At 47.8% G+C, this 19,171-nt stretch overlaps 1 protein-coding gene and 1 long non-coding RNA gene across 2 annotated transcripts; both read left to right on the top strand.

The window, feature by feature from the left end:
* Positions 1–558: 558 nt before the first annotated feature.
* Positions 559–2,639, top strand: LOC122371243. Its single transcript, XM_043347414.1, has 2 exons — positions 559–719; positions 1,581–2,639. The coding sequence occupies exon 2, from the start codon at positions 1,598–1,600 to the stop codon at positions 2,327–2,329; it is 732 nt and encodes a 243-aa protein (XP_043203349.1). The 5' UTR covers positions 559–719; positions 1,581–1,597; the 3' UTR covers positions 2,330–2,639.
* Positions 2,640–6,485: 3,846 nt separating this feature from the next.
* On the top strand, positions 6,486–12,765 carry LOC122371241. The gene is made up of 2 exons (XR_006254694.1): positions 6,486–6,713; positions 12,075–12,765. It is a non-coding gene; the product is annotated as an uncharacterized LOC122371241 (long non-coding RNA).
* Positions 12,766–19,171: the final 6,406 nt, after the last annotated feature.

Genomic DNA, 19,171 nt, shown 5'->3' with positions numbered 1-19,171 from the left:
CACCGCCGCGCTGGGCAGGACAGGTCACTGCACTGCTGGCAGTCGCGCTCGTTGGCGGCTGATCGTGAACGGGCTGCTGAAAAGTAGTGTCGGTTTTCCAATGATGGCTGAGGCTCATTGCATAGCAACCTTGTTCGCGCGTTCAGAAGATGAGCCTTTCTGAATCCTTGTCCATTCTCCCAACGGGAGTAGTGCACACTTGTGGAATCACCCGGGAATGTCACAAAACGTAGAGCTGAGTTTGGACTGTTGAACGTAGTAAAATATCGACTGGCCACTTAGTCGAAGTGACGCGACTCCGCTATCGGTCACAAAGTTTAGCATAGGTGGTGTTGCCGTGACGTTCCTCTTCGTGCTCATTCGACACACAAATAAGTCACAGCTTGCCTTGTCACCCGCAAAAACGACAACCTCAATCAGATGGCATTGAAACCAAGATTAAACGGATTGAAACGGTCACTTTCCACTCGGTTGGAAAGGGAAGTGCCTCAAATGAAGGAATCGGCCGTCATATGGAAGCAGCACTTGCATTCAAATTTGGCGCATGTGCGCGCATTACGGAGGACGCGCAATATTTTGATTTGGAGCGGATTTGTTTGTAAATTTGAATCCAGCGTTTGTACACAGTATAGATGATAAGTTATTTTGACGGGAGTTTTTGAAACCATCTCCTACAACCCTGTGGTTTTATCGTGCTGAAGACCTCATTTTAAATCGAGGTAAGTGGTTCACATCATTTGCAATGAAAATGTAAATCAAAATGGAGTGGAACTTCAGTTGGGCAAACTAGGCACGTGAATGACAACTCAAACTGAAACTTGAACTGACGTAGGTACCAAGGTAATAACCAAGTAAAAACATATACACTGTGGTAAAAACCAAGGGTATTGGTACAGCCAATAGGCACACAGTGCCAGTGGTCGGTTCAAATTGTTGTTGTAAGGTGCTACCTATTTGTTAGCTATCCACATTTCTCACAAAAAGAACAAAGTATTTATTAGAACTAGTTTATGTGATGAAAACTTGGTAAATTTGCAGATGAAGTATGTCGTACGTGGTACGGTGAAGCTAAAAAACAATCTAACCTGAGCTAACCTTACCTATTGAAGTACATCAACATTTTGACACAACTAGGAACAGAGTACAGGTCACAGGATGTTTTTTTTCAATCATGTACCATTCTGATTCAAGTATTTCCTGTTTTTATGTGCATTTTGATTTATCAGGAATACTGATACATGCATCTGAATTCTTAATCTAAATGATTTTTTTTCTGCTGGCTGTTGTCAGCTAATGGCAAGGAGCTGTGAATTTTATTAATTAGGTATCAGTATAGGTTTGGGCACCTACTTATTGATGCTTGAGTAAAGTGCTTTTTTCTCTGCATCAGAAATTAGGTAGGTAGGTAGTTAGGTACTATATCAAATGCTTAAAGTGAGTTGTGGTATTAAACCACATTTAAGCATCAATTTACTACCACTAGATGAGAATACCTTACAAATGTATTTTGTTTTTGATGGAAGAGCACTGTGCTGAAAGTTGATAAATTGTGTAGACCAAACACTTACCTTTGTTTGCAGTTTCCACATCTGCCATAATGGGTGAAGAGGAGGAACTAGATGCTGTGATCTCCAAGCTGGAAATGGAACTGCAGCAGCTGAGGGAGCAGCTGAAGAACAACCATGTATCATCTTTGGGCGGTGCAGCTGCTAGCAGTGACCCACAGCATCAGGAAGAACAAGAGGAGGGGGCAGCCGAGGAGGATCCAGTATCCGCCTTCCTTGACTGGAGTCAGCAGCAGGCAGTGTTGGATGCCGAGCTGGAGGAGCAGCTGCGCGCCCGCATCGCCACTGCCGAGCAGGTAAATGCTGAGCTGGAGCAGCACGCCGACACACTGCAGCGCGTGACGGCCGCGCGCCGGCGCGTCGGCTCAGACACGGCCGCACTGCGCCAGAGGATCAAGGATCGCCACCACGAGCAGCGCCGGCTCTTCACCGCGCTGCGGCGCGAGCTCAACCACGTGCTGCGCTCCATCTACAGCCAGGACGGCTTCCTGTCCATCGCCAGGCTCATGGACGTGCTGCTCACCCAGTTCCAGGATGCTCCGCACGATCCGTACGTGCCCGTTACCGACGATATGCTTCCCGAGCATCTGTCGATGCTGGAGCGTGGCGGCATCGTGCGCTTCGAGGGCCGCACCGAGGAGCAGCGCGTGCGACTTGTGGATCACGCTGTCAACCTGAGGTCGGAGCGAATCGTGCCGCAAGCGGAAGGCGACGAGGAGATTGCTGCCGAAGAGCCACAGTCAACTTCCTCTTCGGGAGAGTAATAGGACTGTGACCTGTTGACATTGGTTGCTCTTTCGTCGTATTTTTTGGCTACTAAGGATGGGTGCTCTCGGCTAGTTCTGTTTGCCATTATTTCTTTGGCAAATCATTTGGTCATAATGTAATAAATTTATAAATAACACCACGATGCCACACTTTGTTATAACACTTTGATGTGATTACACTTTGAAACAGTTTTAGTTTAAAACGCAAGACAATATCAGGCAAGATGTAATGTAAATGACATCGTAATTTGAGAGCTAGAATGTGCTGTCATGTGTGATTTGATGAAATACATGTTTTTATACTGTATAAGTTGACGAAAACGGCGTATGTTTCAATGCAGTCCGCGGAGCAAACATTACAAACTCGAGGGACTGAGATAGGCTACCGACTCGGATCTATGGCCACCGATGACCTTTTGAAGTCTGGGCTTCCTAAAATCCCAAATGCCTTCCTGGTGGGAGGACGAGGGCGAGAGACCACCAGCCTCTTAATTAAATAAACTTTCGACGACACCGTTGTAGTAGGGGACGACGGAGACAACACACGGCAGTAAGATTTCGTAGTCATTTCTTTCTTTCAGCTCTGGGTTCATTTGAAATTATGGTACCTAGTTAGACTGGGTCCGCTGGTAGCTTCGCCAGTCTGTTGAAATCCAGTATGACAAGAGCATGGCCCTAGTGAAAACAACAGCCTAAACTGACCTTACACTACCCAACCTGACCAACTTGAGTCCTGACCTCTTACCATTTTTCCACTGGACCATGCTTATTTCTTCTCTCCCAGCGGATTTCAGTATCATAGCCAATCCCTTAGCTAAAACATTGGACTCGGGACACGAGCGTCATTCTCATTACCTATAGTTATAAAGACATAAAGACAAATTTCATGAAATGATCCTATTGACAGGGTTCTAAATTCTAATGGTTGGATAATGGCCATAGCGGTTTTCTTGAACCGTTGAAAAAGTTGCCAAATGACTCCAGTGACGTCACACAGTAAAAATGAAATACTCCATGGCCATGAACGATGATGATTTGAATTTACCTTGACCTTGTTCTTCGCGCCCAAACCGATGAGCGCGTTACTGCGCGTTGAGCGCGTTCTTTACGTTTACGCAGGGGGGTACGCTCCGGCTGTTTAGCATTATGAAAAATGGTGACAGACGTTTGTGGAGGATTGTCGACGAACTCTTGTTCCGTGAGCAGTACTTACACGCTAGCGGAAAATTCACCAATCAGCGCTCGGCGGTACTCGACGCTGATTGGTCCGACGCTCGTGACGAAATTGCGGGGGACCGCAGTTATTCTCTATGGACGCGAATAGGCTTTTGGATTTCGGAGGGGTTTCTTTAAAATTATATGCTGTTTCGAGCTGTTTTCGAGTTGAAATATATTTCTTATGACTGTTACCTATATAATGGCACCATAAAATCATGATTTTGATAAATATTACCGATGAAATATCAGCCGAAAAGACATGCTGTCATGGTACGGACTGCCCTGCGGCTGATGTGGGGTCCCTAGTGCCAGCGTATGGTAATAATGGGTTGACGAAGGGTTATTGGAGACTCTTAGAGCCCCATCAGCATTCAGTATAGGGTCATCAGAGGCCGGGAACGTCCATCAGGGGTCTGAGTAGGCCTGTCATAGGGGCATACATGACACATCATGGCCCATGGGTCAATGTAGATCCATGGGGCCGTTGAAGGGCCATCATTGTTCAGCGTGGGCCCGCAATTACCTCTGATGGGCATATGCCGTGCCCCGATGGACTAACGCTGGCCCCTGACGAACCATCACCAGCCCCTGATAGGTCTACAAAGCCCCCTGCCGGGTCTAAATTGGTCACTGATATGCCCAAATGGGCCACTGAGAAACCCGTACAACATCCCCTGACTGCACCTGCTGGACCAGTGCCGTCCTCTCATGGGCCCACCACAGCTCTTGAATGACCTTTTCAAGTCCCTTGAAGTGCCTTTATTGGCCTAAATGGCCCCTGATTGGCTTATGTGGTCCCTATTGGTCCTATATGGCCCCCATGAGCCCTCAACGTCCCTAGACGGCCTTACATTATATGTCACTGGGCCCTGTTGGGTCAGCACCAGCCCCTGATAGGCTTGCACTGGACCCACCGGGCCTATACCGACCCATGAAGGGCCTATGTCGAGCCCTCATGGGCCTTCGATGACCACACGCCGGCATGTGTGGCCCCATCAGCAGTGGTCCGTCTATCCCATGTACTTACGGTCTTTTTGGTCGATGTGACACCGGTAGTATATAGAAATGTTATGATTAAATGTCGTTATTACACAGTCAAAAGTCACAGAAAGAATATCCAAGCTCAAAAATGGCCTCAAACCCAACAAAAACTGGTATAAATCTCCTTCAAAAGCCGTAAGTCTATTAAACGCCATAGGGGAATAGCTGCAGTCCCCCGCAATTTCGTCACGAGCATCGGGCCAATCAGCGTTGAGTATTGCCGAACGCCGATTGGTCGATTTCCGCTAGCCTGTAAATGCTGCTTGCGGATATAGTTTTGAACAAAAGAGGGTCGCGGCTACTAATTATCGCTTGTCACCACTTTTTCGTCGGGAGCGTTCTACCTCAGTAGGCGGAACTGTGGTCAAGCGTACCCATTTTCGGGAACGCATTTTCGTTCCCATCTTTGGGAACGATAAACCCAAATATGGGAACGCCATGTAGGAATTATTTAAAACAAGGAAAAGAACCGTTAAATGACGTCCAAAAAATATAAAACGATCGTGAACCGCCTGATATTTGTCTCAATATTGTTGGGAAAGAGTTTGATATTGTAAGGCCCATCGTAGTTTCAAATCGTTCCCCTATTTCTAAAGCAGTCCATCATCCGGGCCGCGAGCCCAAATTTGGGAACGCTCTCGTACACTGGCGCTGCAAGCGTTCCTTATTATGGGAACGGCGTACCCAAAATTGGGAACGATTTCACCGACGCCTTTCAGGGGCTCTTTTCATTAACAAGCATCACGTCCAACGCCGCAAATTATTGTTAACGTAACAATCATCAGATGACCTTTCCGGCAAGACCGTCGCATGTTTCGCCCGGTCTTCTGCGCTTTTATTCCCGTCGATCTCGCAGCGGGCACGCCCCCCTCTGCAGGATTACGTAATTCACAACGCTCAGCGATGTTCAACAAGGTCTTCCATACCTATATCCACCGTCCGCGCCGAGGGTGGAGACATGTCAAGCACCTGTCTGTTTATCACCGATAGTTGACGAGCACAAGGAAGTATCCAAAAATGGGAACGCTGAATATGTTACACCCGCAAAACACCTAGTCCCATGGAAAATCTAGTTTTTTCCTTTCTTAATGAGTGTAAGTGGCAAAAGGCCTGGTAGGATGGGCACGAGGAATTATCGAAATCAGCATAAAAATTATAAATAAGCCACACAGAGCGACCTATATAAGAGAAATTCCCCCAAAACGATCATGCTTCGGAACACGGAAGACAAAAACCCCGCTCATGACGCTCCTTATAAAACAACGCTAAACAGCTAGCATCCAAATAAAATATGTCTTTCCGGACTGATAAAATACAGCTGAATAATTTCAAACCACTGAAACTGAGTTTACAACAGTAGTTCGGTAAAATCACTGACGTTCCACGCGGTCGTGCGCCTCGACACCAAAAGTCAACAATATTACCTCAGGACTGTCCGCGTGTTCGCTTCCATATGTCAGCATCTGGTGTCGCTAGTACGAAACTTCATAACCAGGCGAAAATTATTATACTTGACCTCAAAATGTAAAAACGCTTCATTTTCCTTTAAATTGCATGTTAAATGTAGTATAACCCATGTTTTCACCATTCCGCCATTTCAAAAAATCATTAAAAATATCATTCGACGGTCAATTTCCTTGTTCAACGGTCAGATTAAAGATAATTTTATAGAGATTTAGTAGATACTTAAATTAGCGTGCACTTTTTTGAGACGTGATGCACTAATGAGTTTTAGTGGGCGAACGGCCGAAAAATTACCTTCCGTTCTCATAAATGGGAACGCCCGTTCCCATATTTGGGAACTCCGTTCCCAAAAATGGGAACGTTCCTATATTTGGGTACTCATGACCATAGTTCCACCTACTGACCTGGTTTATATAGCCTTGCGTTTACGTTGCGGCACGTGGGGTTGGATGGGGTTCTCACGTGCTCTTATTATTTTAATCCGATTTTGCGCCCACTTAGTTGCGTTGCAATTGTGCTATATTTAGGCAACCGAAAGATGGTTTTATTTAACTTGCCATTTTTAAATTCACGGCCAAGTAGAATTGCGAGTTTCAGGCTAGCGAGTGCGAATCCGGCACCAGCACGCGTCACGCTCGTCTATGTAGTCGTGCTCCTGGTAAGTGTTGATTGAACGCAATTTTATCATATTCATGGAGTTTTATGGCTTTGGGTATTCGTTAATGAGGCTAGTCCGATTTTTTTAAAGCATAGGCGTCGCCAGACATTTTCGGTTGGGGGGGCAAAATCAAGTTTTGTGTTAAATCTTGCCTTTCCCCAGCCGTTACTCACTCGTTTTACATTTCATTCGACGCGCAATGGTGCGAGGAATCCGGTGGTGACAAAGTTTTCCTTGAAGCTATAGCATGTATTTTTTTTTTACAAAAAAATCAAAATTTTGAAATTTTTGGACAAAAACGACCGTCAGAATTACAGTGGCTGCGATTGCCGACGCACTGCAGAGGGCCCCTGTGCAGACTCTCGTCGCTCATGATCATTACCCAAAAGAAGGTGAAAAACGCTCCATTTGAATCGGGTCACCTCGCTAAAACTTCCATTCACGCATGCATGCCGAGGTTTTACGTGAAATGCATAGGGCTTATCCCAGCCGCCGATTGTAGCTAAGAATTGGGCATTCGGCGGAGACTGAGAGAGAATGTCGGAAGTGTGAATCGGAAGTAGGTACATCATTCATCCTTGCTGCAGTGAGAAGAAGTGTTTTGTTCACTCGAGTGTGAACAAAAAGTTTCTGGTTTTTCGAGTGAAGGGAAGCGCTGTTAACGCGACCAAAAATATTTAACGTAACCAAAAGTTACGCACGGCATAGCGGCAAGGAATCCCTTAGAGATAGGATTGCGACTTCCAGGCCATTTCAGGCCACTCAGGGTCAGTGTGGACTCTCAGAAGCCTGCTTAGGATCCCGGAGGTCGGCGTGGGTCACCCCAAGTATTTACGTGTATGTGGTGCTTTAGGGTTTTCCGAGCCTAAGGTGGGCCCGGAAAGCCCTTTAGGGCACACAAACTTTCAGAAGCCAGTGTGGGCGGCGGGCGCTAAGAGACTAGGCCCAGGGTGAGCCTGGAGCCCTCGAATAACAATGTGAACCGTCGGGGTCTGTGTCGAATCCTTAAGGACCCTACGTTGGTAGGGACATAAGAAACATGTGTTGCGGCCCTCAGAGGGACACGGTGAGTTGTGACCCCTCAGATGCCGGGTTGGGGTAAGTAAAGTCTGTCGCCTCAAAAGTTCGGCTGAACTATCATAGGCCAGTTGAGGTTTTCAGAAATTTTCGAAGGCATCCTCAAAGATTCGTGTGGCCCTTCAGAGGTCTACGTATGTATAATGTCCTCAAAGATCCCTGTATGGGCCCTCTAGAGAACATGGACACCAGTGGGACTCTCAGAGGCCGGTTTGGGCCCTCCGAAGGCGTCTTAGAGCTCAGTGGAGCTCCTTAGGAGCCTGTGTGAAAAGCAGGCTCATGAGCCCTGCGGCACTTGAACGGTACTTGTGCCTGTCGCAGACATTTGACGAGAGTTGAGAAAGGCCCCGAAGATTTCGTGTCACGCTTTGAACGAAAATTATGTGTCAGCACTCCAAAATTTATGAAAATCAGCTACAAAATGTAATAAAGAACCAACTAGAAACATGGCATGAATCATGGCATTGACATTTCCGAGTCTGGAGTCGGAGTCTTGAAGATTTTGGCGACTGCGACTCTGACTTTGGTTTGAACTGCACGCTCCAACAGAGTCTGACCTCACAGGCATTCTCAGAAAGGTACCCCCATTTTTCCCCGACTCCAAAATCTCATCGGATCTGTATCGATCTCAGGGGGTGTCCGGTCCGAGGTTGGGGGGGGGGGGCAAGCTGCCCCGCTTGCCCCCCCGTGGCGACGCTAATGTTTTAAAGCCTGTCTGTGTCTGATTGCTTGAAGTAAGGCACAAGTCATCATCATCTTTATCATACCGTAAAACGGGGCTATAAGGGACAGTGGGGTTATAGGGGACAAATTTCGGGAAAAAGTTTTGAGGGATCTGGGTAATACAGTGAACGAGAAACAAAAGGAAATAGATATATAATATGAAACACTGATGTCTGGACATGCATGCCACATCACCATTTCCAAGATGCTTGTTGTTGTTCTCATGCTATGAGCTTTTGAAAAAAGTGCCAAATTCGCAACAAAATTGTAACCCCGAAAACTTTGCTTGTGGACACAACCACGGACTCTGGGACCTTCACAAAGGTATAGTCAATGACCACATGTATCCTGAAGATGCCCATGAAATTACATCCATGTACCCTCCTTGCCTCATCCTCATTTCCGCTTTTTTCTGTTTCAGGTAGATTTTGATGTCAAAACGGGGCTTTAAGGGACACCGTCATTACCAGTCAAAGCGAGGAGTTAAAACAAGGAAAACATATTCGAAAGATGTAATCATGAAAGCTGTGGATGCAGTGAACAGAGGGATGCCTTTCAGGGTAGCTGAGCAGAATTTTGGGATCCCAAAAAGTGTCATGTAGGCACAATAAGGCACCTGCTACCTGAAAACCGGGCCATCCCACATTCCTTGGAGAGGACAGAGGATGTCCTGTGGTGTACCCCTTCTCAGACATTGTGCAAAAGATCCAAGAACCCAAATACCTCACCAGGGGAATCATGGAAATCAAAGAGGTCAAGGAATACAATGAGTGAGCTGATATCAAACACCTCCAGCTCCAAGGAGCTGCCAGAGACTCTCTGCAGTCTTCTGGTGGATGGTGTTCTGGAGTTCAGAATGGCAGGAGAATGCCTCATTATCAAGTGGTTGTACTCATATCATTTGTGTTTTGATAATAACACATTATTATGTTTCCATATTTGAGTTTCCTTTATGGTATTTATGTTGAAAAAGGAAGTTACCTTTTCCGTCCTCCATTGGAAACTTTGATGGATGCCAATCCATTGTATGTGTACTTAAAAAACAAATATTTTGCACAGGAAAGCAGTAAACATTTTTAAAAACATAGTCTGTGTCCCTAAAAGCCCATTTGATGGTGCTACTAGAGTTTAAAAGGCCATAACAGTGCTCGTCCCTTAAAACCCCGGTGCGGGGCTATAAGGGACAAGCAACAAAAAAAAATCATACATCTATGATACCAATAAAATGCATATTATGCCAAAAGACAGACCTAGTCAAGACCTGAAAAGTGACAAAGTTTGAAGCCTGTGTAAGCAATAACCTTTGAATGACAGGTTGTCAAAGTCAAAACCTGTCCCTTATAGCCCCGTTTTACGGTAACCGAGTTTATTAAGGCCGAGCTACACTAAACGTGATTGTCCAAGAAATTATGTGCATGAACTGCGAGATTGTGGGTTTTGCAGGAAATCTGCGAATGACCATGGTACAGCCCTCGCCCCTCTGTAAACTGCGTGGTAGGTATTCTTTTTTCGACAAAACCGAGAATACCTAACACAAATACCTACTATGCTATCTGTCACTCAAAAATCGTAACAGCAAGACGCGCGAGACTCCGCACCTTAGATTGGCATTATTATTGTGTTCATTTTCCATCAAGTTTGGCAATAAACCCATAAGTATATATTTGCCCCCAAAACAAACTTTTGCATTTTGCTGCCACACAAGCCGTATACTTTGTTTAATGATAGACCCATTCGAAGGACTCGAGCATGGCACATCTATTTGCAGTGAGTTCCGACCGACTGATAACTTAGCCTTTGAGCTATTATCGGTTTTGTCGAAAAAAGAAAACCTACCACACAGTCTGCTGAGGGCTTTGTGACTTAATAAACTGACGGTCGTCTCAAGGCCACAGCCCGTTACCAGACATCCTGCCGTTTACTCAGAATTGTGATGCCTTGCTAATGAGTACCAAAAATTGTTCATACAGTCGCGCCCCGAAAGGGGGGGGGGGGGGCGAAACACCCTCCCTGTCCTTTTCCGTCGATATCTCCTAAACGGCTGGAGATATCGCCACCAAACCTTCAGGACCCCTCCGGTCATTAACTTTACGCATTGTGACAAAAAAATTGCAGAGGCTATGATAGGTTGGCCGCAAATGACGTCATGTTCTGCCATTTTCGACCGAAAAAAAGACATTCGCGAGAAGAGCTGTCAGGCCTACAGCTTTGAAGATACAGAAAAATGATCAGGACATAAAAGGTGTAGAATTGGTAGGGCTACAAAATTGCTGTCTCGTATTTTTGAAGTTTTTGAGTTTTGACACCCAAAAATCATAAAAGAAAATCAAAATTTTTTGGATATATTAGCCGAAAAACCCTAAGTGTTTTGAATTGAGAAAAAACGGAATATATGTGATAGTACCTACCGTCTTCCATCTTCATACCAAATTTCAGATTGATATCTCGTTTTTCTGGCCAAGTTATAGCAAAAAAAAAAAAAAAAACCTACAAAAATGATGAAGTCAAATTTTTGAACTCAATTTTTGGCAATTCTAGACCACGTAGGGCAAAACATAGACCACCATTAGACTCCCCGTGACAAGCTGCATCGAATCGATACGCATTTTTATGCAAAAATATCAACTTTGAAATTTGACCTAATTTGACCTGATCTTGACCTGATCTTCACCAAAACGTGACCTAAGCTGGCCCCAAAGGCTGCCTGACCCACATAATCGTATTAGTCATGTAAAATGGACCATAAAACATGTATCACACGACACTTTCATATTGTGACCCCCGTGACCTGACCTCTGTGACCTGACTTGGTATCAGTGACCGCAGATAGCAAAGTATGTGTTTGATGAACAATGTACCATCGATGGTTTTCAATAACTTACCAATTTAGGTACTCGATTTCACGACACATTTCTTGAAATGCCTGTGAACGGTGAAAATCCGACCTTTGACCTGACCTGTGACGTCATCGGTTTGATTTAGGTCAATGAAATTTGGTCACAAGGTAGTTCCCCGGTGGGGCTATCAAACGCCGTTTGAATTTTGAAAATCGGTCGGTAAATTTCCGAGATGAGGGGGGGGGGGGCGAAACGCCCCCCCCCCCTACGGGTGGTAGGGTCCGCCGATAGCCCTACGGGGCGCGGGATAACTCTAAAAAAATAGGTGCACTACTACAAGCATAAATAACAAAATGTAATCTAACCTGTTCTAGATGTTCCCTAAAGATATAACATAATGTTACATGAATCAAGGTGTGGTTGGGTGTAAGTTGTGTTATGTATAAAAAGCTGAAAACGGCTGTAGGTATCGATGTGTGCTCTCGCTTTTCAACCCTAAAAGGATGTTTTTTTCAGTCATTTTGCTGTTTTGTGAATTTCTTTCTTTATTTTTTTTTTAAGGTGCCAAAGGAGGAAATCACCAGCTGCTTGTTGACTGTTGAGTGTTAAGTGTTTACTCTACTATATTTGGCATTATGGAACTAGCCTTTTGTTTTCAGAGCTTATTGCACAATCTTGATACACCCTAACACACACCTAACAATACATATCCTTGCAATTACAGGTGAACTAAGGCAAATCTGGCCAAGATTTTGCCTGGACTCAGGACCACCATGTCCCTGTGAAAATCACAGCTGCAGCTCACACCTTGCATACATAAAGGCAAGTTAACTTGGGGATAACGCATGTGTATGCCCGTTAGACAATGTTGCCCCGTCTGACATGACAGGGTCTAGGGTGGGTGCAGTGTCCAGGGGGAGTCAGCAGACTGAAGAGGCTGCATGCTGTACAATGGGTGATCCTCCTGGGTCACGTTTCAGCTCATGACTACCTGACGATGCCGGGTATTAGCGTTCGGTGTTTATGGAAATGGAAGTAAAGGAGGACATCTCTGCTTATGTGTCCACTTGGAAACCGAGAACCAGTGTCTGGTAGAGACACACAGGGGAATATTGCATATTGTAAATAATTGCCGTGTTTTGATGCGGGTACTAGGCATTTGCCAGTGTTGTGTGGTTTCCCTTTGCATCTCCAATACGCATAGATATTGAATAGTCTTCCAATCGCTTGGGCTAATGTCCGAAGACTGATGTTAGTGCCCCTGCATTATTCACTAGTTCCACGCTAAGTACTACGGTCTGTACTACGCTGACCAGTGTCAGTAATGTAGGTCTTGCTGTGAGCTCCCAAACGCTTCCCTCCTGTCCGCTTGGTACCGGGGTTGGGTGGAGGGTCAGCCGGTGTCACAGGAGTGGCCAGAGCAGCTGCAGGCTGTAGCATCCGCAGGATCAGCTGGTGACGCCTGGGAAGCAGCTGACACTGCCAGCGGATCATCACTTTCAGAGGTGCTTGCAAACACTACCTCAAGGATATTTCCTGATTCATCTAGAATCTCCATGGCCTGAAGAGAATAAACGAAAATAGTGTCACCAACTCGGCTGGGAACACTGAGTGGTTGGACGCTTTTATGGGTTAACAAATCACAAAGCATAACTTAGTGACTGTGAATACGACATCACAAAATCTGCAGACAAATTGATGCCTATATTTCAAAATATATGAAATTTCTTCAAATCCATGTATGTGCTTCATAATAATAGATGCAAGTCTACATCACTAATTTCCTGACACATCTATAGAGCCCTTTTTACGGGCAGTCACATTTTAAATCCCTGAAAATAATGTTACGAAAATGACTAAGGCATTTGCTGCAGTTCGCCTGTCTTTAACCTACGCTGGGAACTGCAGGAATTTTAAATATAAAAATATTAAAGGGAAAAACACCCATTGCAGACTGGAAGTAGGTACTACAAGACCCAAATACGTTTAGTATTTGTACCCTAAATGACACTAGAGCACGCACTGCCGACAAGCTCAGTTTAACATGCATACCTTCTGGCTTCTTAGTTTACATTTCTGCACAGCCAGGTGTTGCATAATCGTGTGACAAAAAGAAATCACGTTGCAAGCATTAAAGCTTTGTGTTAGGTTTTATTAGGCTGGGTAAGCTTAGATATAAGATAAGGTTAGTTTCAGTGCGCCAAGTTTAAAATGAAAACTATCAGAATTCCATCAACCGCAATGCAATTTTTGTGATAGCCATGATATTAATAATTTTTGGTACACAACTCATGGTTCTCCTTTCCCTAAAATTTTGTGACAGTTTTAGGCTATTTGGAGGCAGTTAATTGTTTCGACAAATGTCTGTCAAGTGAGAGTTACGGACCATATGATTAAGTTCAGACTTGTGACAGCTCAATAAAAAGTGCGCTCTCTCAGCTTAACTCCGTCTGAGTCAACTCGAAGTGCCAGTCGTGATGGAAGCATGTGCTGTTCATAGCTAAATATCGTGGAAAATTCGCCCGAAGAGGAGCCCGTCTTCTCAGGTGAATCCAGTGTTCACCCCGACAATCGTGACAATGAGCAGTCTGCTCACGGCTGGCACTTGACGTGCGTCAGCCCTTCTACGATGTCCGCTCGCAGCCGGGTACGTGCCGGCGAGAGAAGAGATTTCCCGACACAGAGAACATTCTCTCGCTCGGGCCGGGACTGGCCGTGATGGCGACGTGGGTCATCGCCGCCGCCTCGAGTTGCGGGAAGACCGCCTTCCGGCCAGCCCAGTACTTGAGCGGATCCGCGACCATGGGCTGCTGCTCCTCCGAGAGATAACGGGCCTGAGTTGGTCCGAGTGTAGCTTTAGGTCCTCGTATTCTCTACGTTTATTTCGGATTTTTTTGCCGACATTTAGTCAGCTTCATAGATTTCTTTACATTAAATTTGAGGAGCCATCTGTTATTCCACTCTTGGAGTCTCGTAATTATACCGTTGTTTAAATCTCAAACCGATCTCCGGTCGCCGCGGCGGCACCGCGGCGCGCCGGCACGGGTCAGCGGCGCAATATCACCGATACAAATAATACTTGGCTTAAATGTAACATTCTCCCCACCAAATGTGGCTGGCAGACACATTTCAAACGCTCACACGACGCATCAAACACTACCAACGTATACAAGCACTGGAAGCACAGCAAAAGAAAGAAACGCTTCGCGCTCGATAGCGATCACTCACCGCCATCGCCAGCTCTCGACTTGCTGGCATCACCATCGCCATTGTTCATTACCGTCCTTCACTCGACTGCCGTCATCCGCAGCCACACCGGCAGCTCAGCGGCGTCCGCCAGCTTGGCGTACCCGGCCGGCGATAGGTGAATCCCGTCCTCTCGGTACCAGCACCGGCAGGCCGGTATGCATGAGTACCTGCCACTGCTCTTCTGGAGCTGTCGGCCCAGCGGCACGAAGCGGGTCCCACGCGGCGGCTGGTGGAGCAGACGTCGCTCAAGGTGGAAGGCAGCCGTCTGCTCCCACCGGGTCCCCGTGATCTCCCCATCCAGTCGGGGGAGCGGACCGAGCACGACTATCTCCCCCGTTTCACCTCGCAGCGCCTGCACTACATCTGAGCAGTAATCGCCACGCATGTTGATTGTGGATCGCTCTTAAATGTAAATACAATACAATATCTCTGGCGTTCTCGGAGACGTCCCGAGCTGTAGCTCGGGAGACCCGTAGCCCTGCTATAAACGTCGTTGCCAGACATCTAGAGGACGGCGGCGCCACGGGCCCTGCCGAGCCTCTCCGCCTCCGCCGTCCACTCTTGGAGGAGGCCCGTTATAGCCCGGTTCAGCGACTTCCAGGTTGCTCCGCCGCGGGCGCGAGAGAGGAACGAGTCGCCCCTGAGTCGGCTGACAAGCCCTCGCGGGCCACGGAGTCTCCCAAGAGGAGATGGAGCCTCGGCAGCCGCCGCTCCAGCCAGGACTTGGCGCCAGGGTCCTCAATCTTCAACACCTCCAGGATCTGAAATAAGAAGAAAACACGCATGTCACGAAAAAAAAACAGTAGAAGACCGTTGGGGCATAGGCAGTTCAGTGTTGGAGGCTAACAAACCATACACAGGGGGACGGATCTTCTTCGCAACCTTTCTGTTGGACGGAGTGTGTTATGGTGAGCACCAGGAGACATTTTACGTCACAACAATGCCTTTTAGGCAGGGATGCGGAGCCGTGGAAATTTCAGACGGCTCCGGCTCCGGCTCCAGAGAAAAAAATCGGCTCCGGCTCCGGGTGAAATGTCTGGCGGCTCCGGCTCCGAGTAAAATGGTCCGGCTCCGGCGGCTCCGACTCCGGCTCCGGCTCCAGTACTCAGTACATCCTCTATACAATCAAATACGGGTGGAAGGAAAAAAAGACGAATGGATTGGTTCACGTTGCTTCTGTATTTGCATAACAAGGCTATTTTGAATTTGTATTTGTATTTGTATTTACTGGAAACTCTCCACAGGTGGCTATTACGAGCCCAGTTAACATGGCGATGCATTGACAGCACAACATACATTTGCAAACACACGTACATGTAATGAAAGTAACAGAGTTGAAAACAAGCAGATAAGGAGGGTATTTGTCACTGTTCCAGCCTGGTCATGAGCTGGCGACGTGACGTGGAAAGTGTAGTCACACGCGAAAGTTTATTCCATGACACGGCGGCTCGGTAAGGAGAAAAAGTCGCCGCGCGGTCGTCAGCTGGAGGCGAGGGGGCGCGAGTACCGCAGCGCCGGCGGCGGTGGCTCGCGTTCGATGCGAACACACTGTTTGGCGAGGGCGCGCCATGGCTTTGAGCGGCTGGGGGGCTGCGGGGTCATGTAGAGCGCGGTAGATGTTTATCGCGTCGCGACGCATCACTAGCGTGTCGATATCGGGCCACCCAAGCGTCGCGAGGGCGGGGGATATATGGTCGCCTCGGCGTAAACCAAATACCAGTCGGGCGGCAAAATTTATGACCTGCAGTCGGTTCAGGCGGGTGCGTGTCGCCCCACCCCATACTGACAAGCAATATTGAAGGTGAGGGAGGACGTGGGTCTGTACAAGAATTTTGAGGATGTCATTTGAGAGGTGAGATCGGATTTTGAAAAGAGATATGATTATTGCGTTGGTACGCCGGGTGACTGAGGATATGTGGCGCTCCCAGGTGAGTGTCTGATCGAATTCAACGCCCAGGATTTTTAGATGTTTTTGTGGCCGGATTTCTTCGTTATTTATTCGAATCGTGAAGGATGATGCTTTTTCAACTGCATTTACTGTGCCAATGATAATGAAAGAAGTTTTGCTTGCGTTCATTTTCAGACTGTTTCTACTAAACCATTGCTGAAGACATTCAACGTTATTTGCGGCTCGATACCTCAGCGCTTGGAGTTCGTCAGGATTGTTAGGTGCTGAGTCTAGGATTTGGGTATCATCTGCGTAGGATACTAGTCTACCATGGGGCAGGAAAGATGGTAGGTCGTTGATAAAGATGAGGAAGAGGATGGGACCGACTATAGATCCTTGGGGGACTCCATGTGAGAGAGGGAGAGCCGCTGAGGATCCTCCACGGACAAGTTGGGAGCGACCGGACAGGTAGCTGCTGAACCAGCTGGATGATACACCGTACCACTCTAACTTGTCCAGCAGTATCGGGTGCTCGACGCTGTCGAAGGCCTTGCTCAAGTCGATCGATGTTAGTGACACAAGGTGACCGACATCAATGTTTTCAGCTGTCCATCCGACAATGTCGAGGAGGGCATCTTCTGTAGAGTGTGATGGGCGATAAGCGTATTGGGAGGGTGAGAGGATGTGGTTTGTGATAAGGTACGAACTGAGTTGGGAGCATACCACTTTTTCAAGGATCTTTGATAAGGCTGGAAGAATTGATATTGGGCGGTAGTTGCTTGGGTCGTTGAGATCTCCTGATTTGTGGATGGGAGTGACGACGGCGACCTTCCAGGCATCTGGAAAGGTACAGGTGGATATGGATGTGTTGACAAGGTGGAGAATATGGGGGACTATGACGGGGAGACAACTCCGGAGGGCGTGCAGGGGTATGCCGTCTAAACCTACTGCCCGTGACGCTCCGAGCCGAGATATAATGCGCGAAAGTTCTGGAAGGGTTACACAATGTGGGACGAAAGAGGTAGCACATACTCGATTTGGGCGAGGCTCGGCGCTGAGGCCGTGGTCGCGGCGAGCGGCGTGTGCGGCCTCCGCTACGCGAGCACCGACGCTGGCAAAGTGCTTGTTTAGAGAGTCTGCGGAGAGGCTGTTTTCCGCTGTTTTCGATTTGGAGCGGTGGCTTTTAGAGGAGAGGTCCGCGCCAAAGTCTTTCAATCTCGCCCAAAAGCGCCTTGCGTCTTGTCCTAACAATTCCGTGAGGTAGGAACGACGATGCTCGGTCAGCACAACTTTGGCCCTATTGCGCAAGCGACGGTACTCGTTTTTGTCCGCGTCAGAATGGGTTCGATTCCAAGCGCGACGCGCAGCATCTCGCTCGGACATAACAGTTCTTACTTCTTCATTTTTGAGCCAGGGACAGTATGGGCGCTTCACACGTTTAGTTGTAACAGGACAGTGTACACTAACTACGTTATTCCAGATATTCATAAAGTATGTCAGTTTCGTGTTTATATCGGGGGCGAGGTAAAACGAGTTCCAGTTTGCACACAAAATGTCGAGGGAGAAAGCATCCCAATCTACTCTGTTCCATGCACGTGTCTGAAAAGTCACAGGAGCTCTCCGGGCTCGTCTGGCGGTTGTACGAATGATAACAGGAAAATGATCAGTTAAAAGATGAGTATGAACAGAGGCTCTGGCATCGATGACAGACGAGTCAGATATGATCAAATCGAGCAATGCGGGCGATGGATGTGGATGTGTGATATCAGAAACATGTTGAGCAAGATTTAGATCATTCAACAACGCATTGAAATTACGACATTCAGCAGATTCAGCATTCATAAGGTTCACATTAAAATCATCGAGGGCTAAAACACGATTGCCTAATGCAAGTGCGATCTCAAACTGATTACGAATGCAGTCTAATTGTTGTGCGTTCAAAGCACCTGGTGGTCGGTAGAAAGCACCCACAGTCACGGTCGCTCGGCGGGCGCCGCCCACGGACAGCCAGAGGGCTTCCACGCCGGAGCTGTTGTTGTCGCTGTTGGTGTCGTGGAGGCGGGACGTGCGCAGCTCATCAGACACCAGGAGGGCCATGCCGCCCCCTCGGCGCCCGCCAGGACGGTCGCATCTGTATGAGTACCCCGGTACGATGAGAGCGCCGTCGAGGACAGAATTAGATAGCCAGGTTTCGGAGATGCATAGAACTTCAATTTCTTCGCTTTGCACAAGGTGGCAGACCTCGTTTAGCCGAGGAGCGAGGGACCGGGCATTGATGTGGCCGATGCAGTAGGTATTACTCTCTGTCTTATCTTGTTGCAGTAGGTGGGTTTGGTGCGCGGTCAGGCGGGGCGGCTCCAGGAGACAGCAAGCTGCAGGGCGGTCCAGGCGCGCTCGGGGTGGGGATGGGTGGCGCCCTACACGGAGAGGTCCGGCTGGGACCCCGACGCCGGGAGCGGTCAGCTGGTCGCCGCTCCCTCGTGCCTTGGCGCGGCGAACCCGCCACCCGCCTCGGCACCCCCGCCTGGCCGGCCGCCGGGGACGTGCCCCGGCGACCGTCCCACCGTCCGGCATTGTTGACTTTAGCCGGACGGTGAGCCCTCGAGCGGCCCGGGGTGAGGGGTGCAAGGTAAACACCACCACAAAAAAAAACATTGTAAAATTAATAAGCACACTAATAGGGG

The sequence above is a fragment of the Amphibalanus amphitrite genome, unplaced genomic scaffold (assembly GCF_019059575.1).
Source record: "Amphibalanus amphitrite isolate SeventyFive unplaced genomic scaffold, NRLGWU_Aamphi_draft 001220F_arrow, whole genome shotgun sequence".
Classification (NCBI taxonomy): Eukaryota; Metazoa; Arthropoda; class Thecostraca; order Balanomorpha; family Balanidae; genus Amphibalanus; species Amphibalanus amphitrite.
Note: the sequence above shows the minus strand (reverse complement) of the source record. Positions and strands in the feature narration are given on the sequence as shown.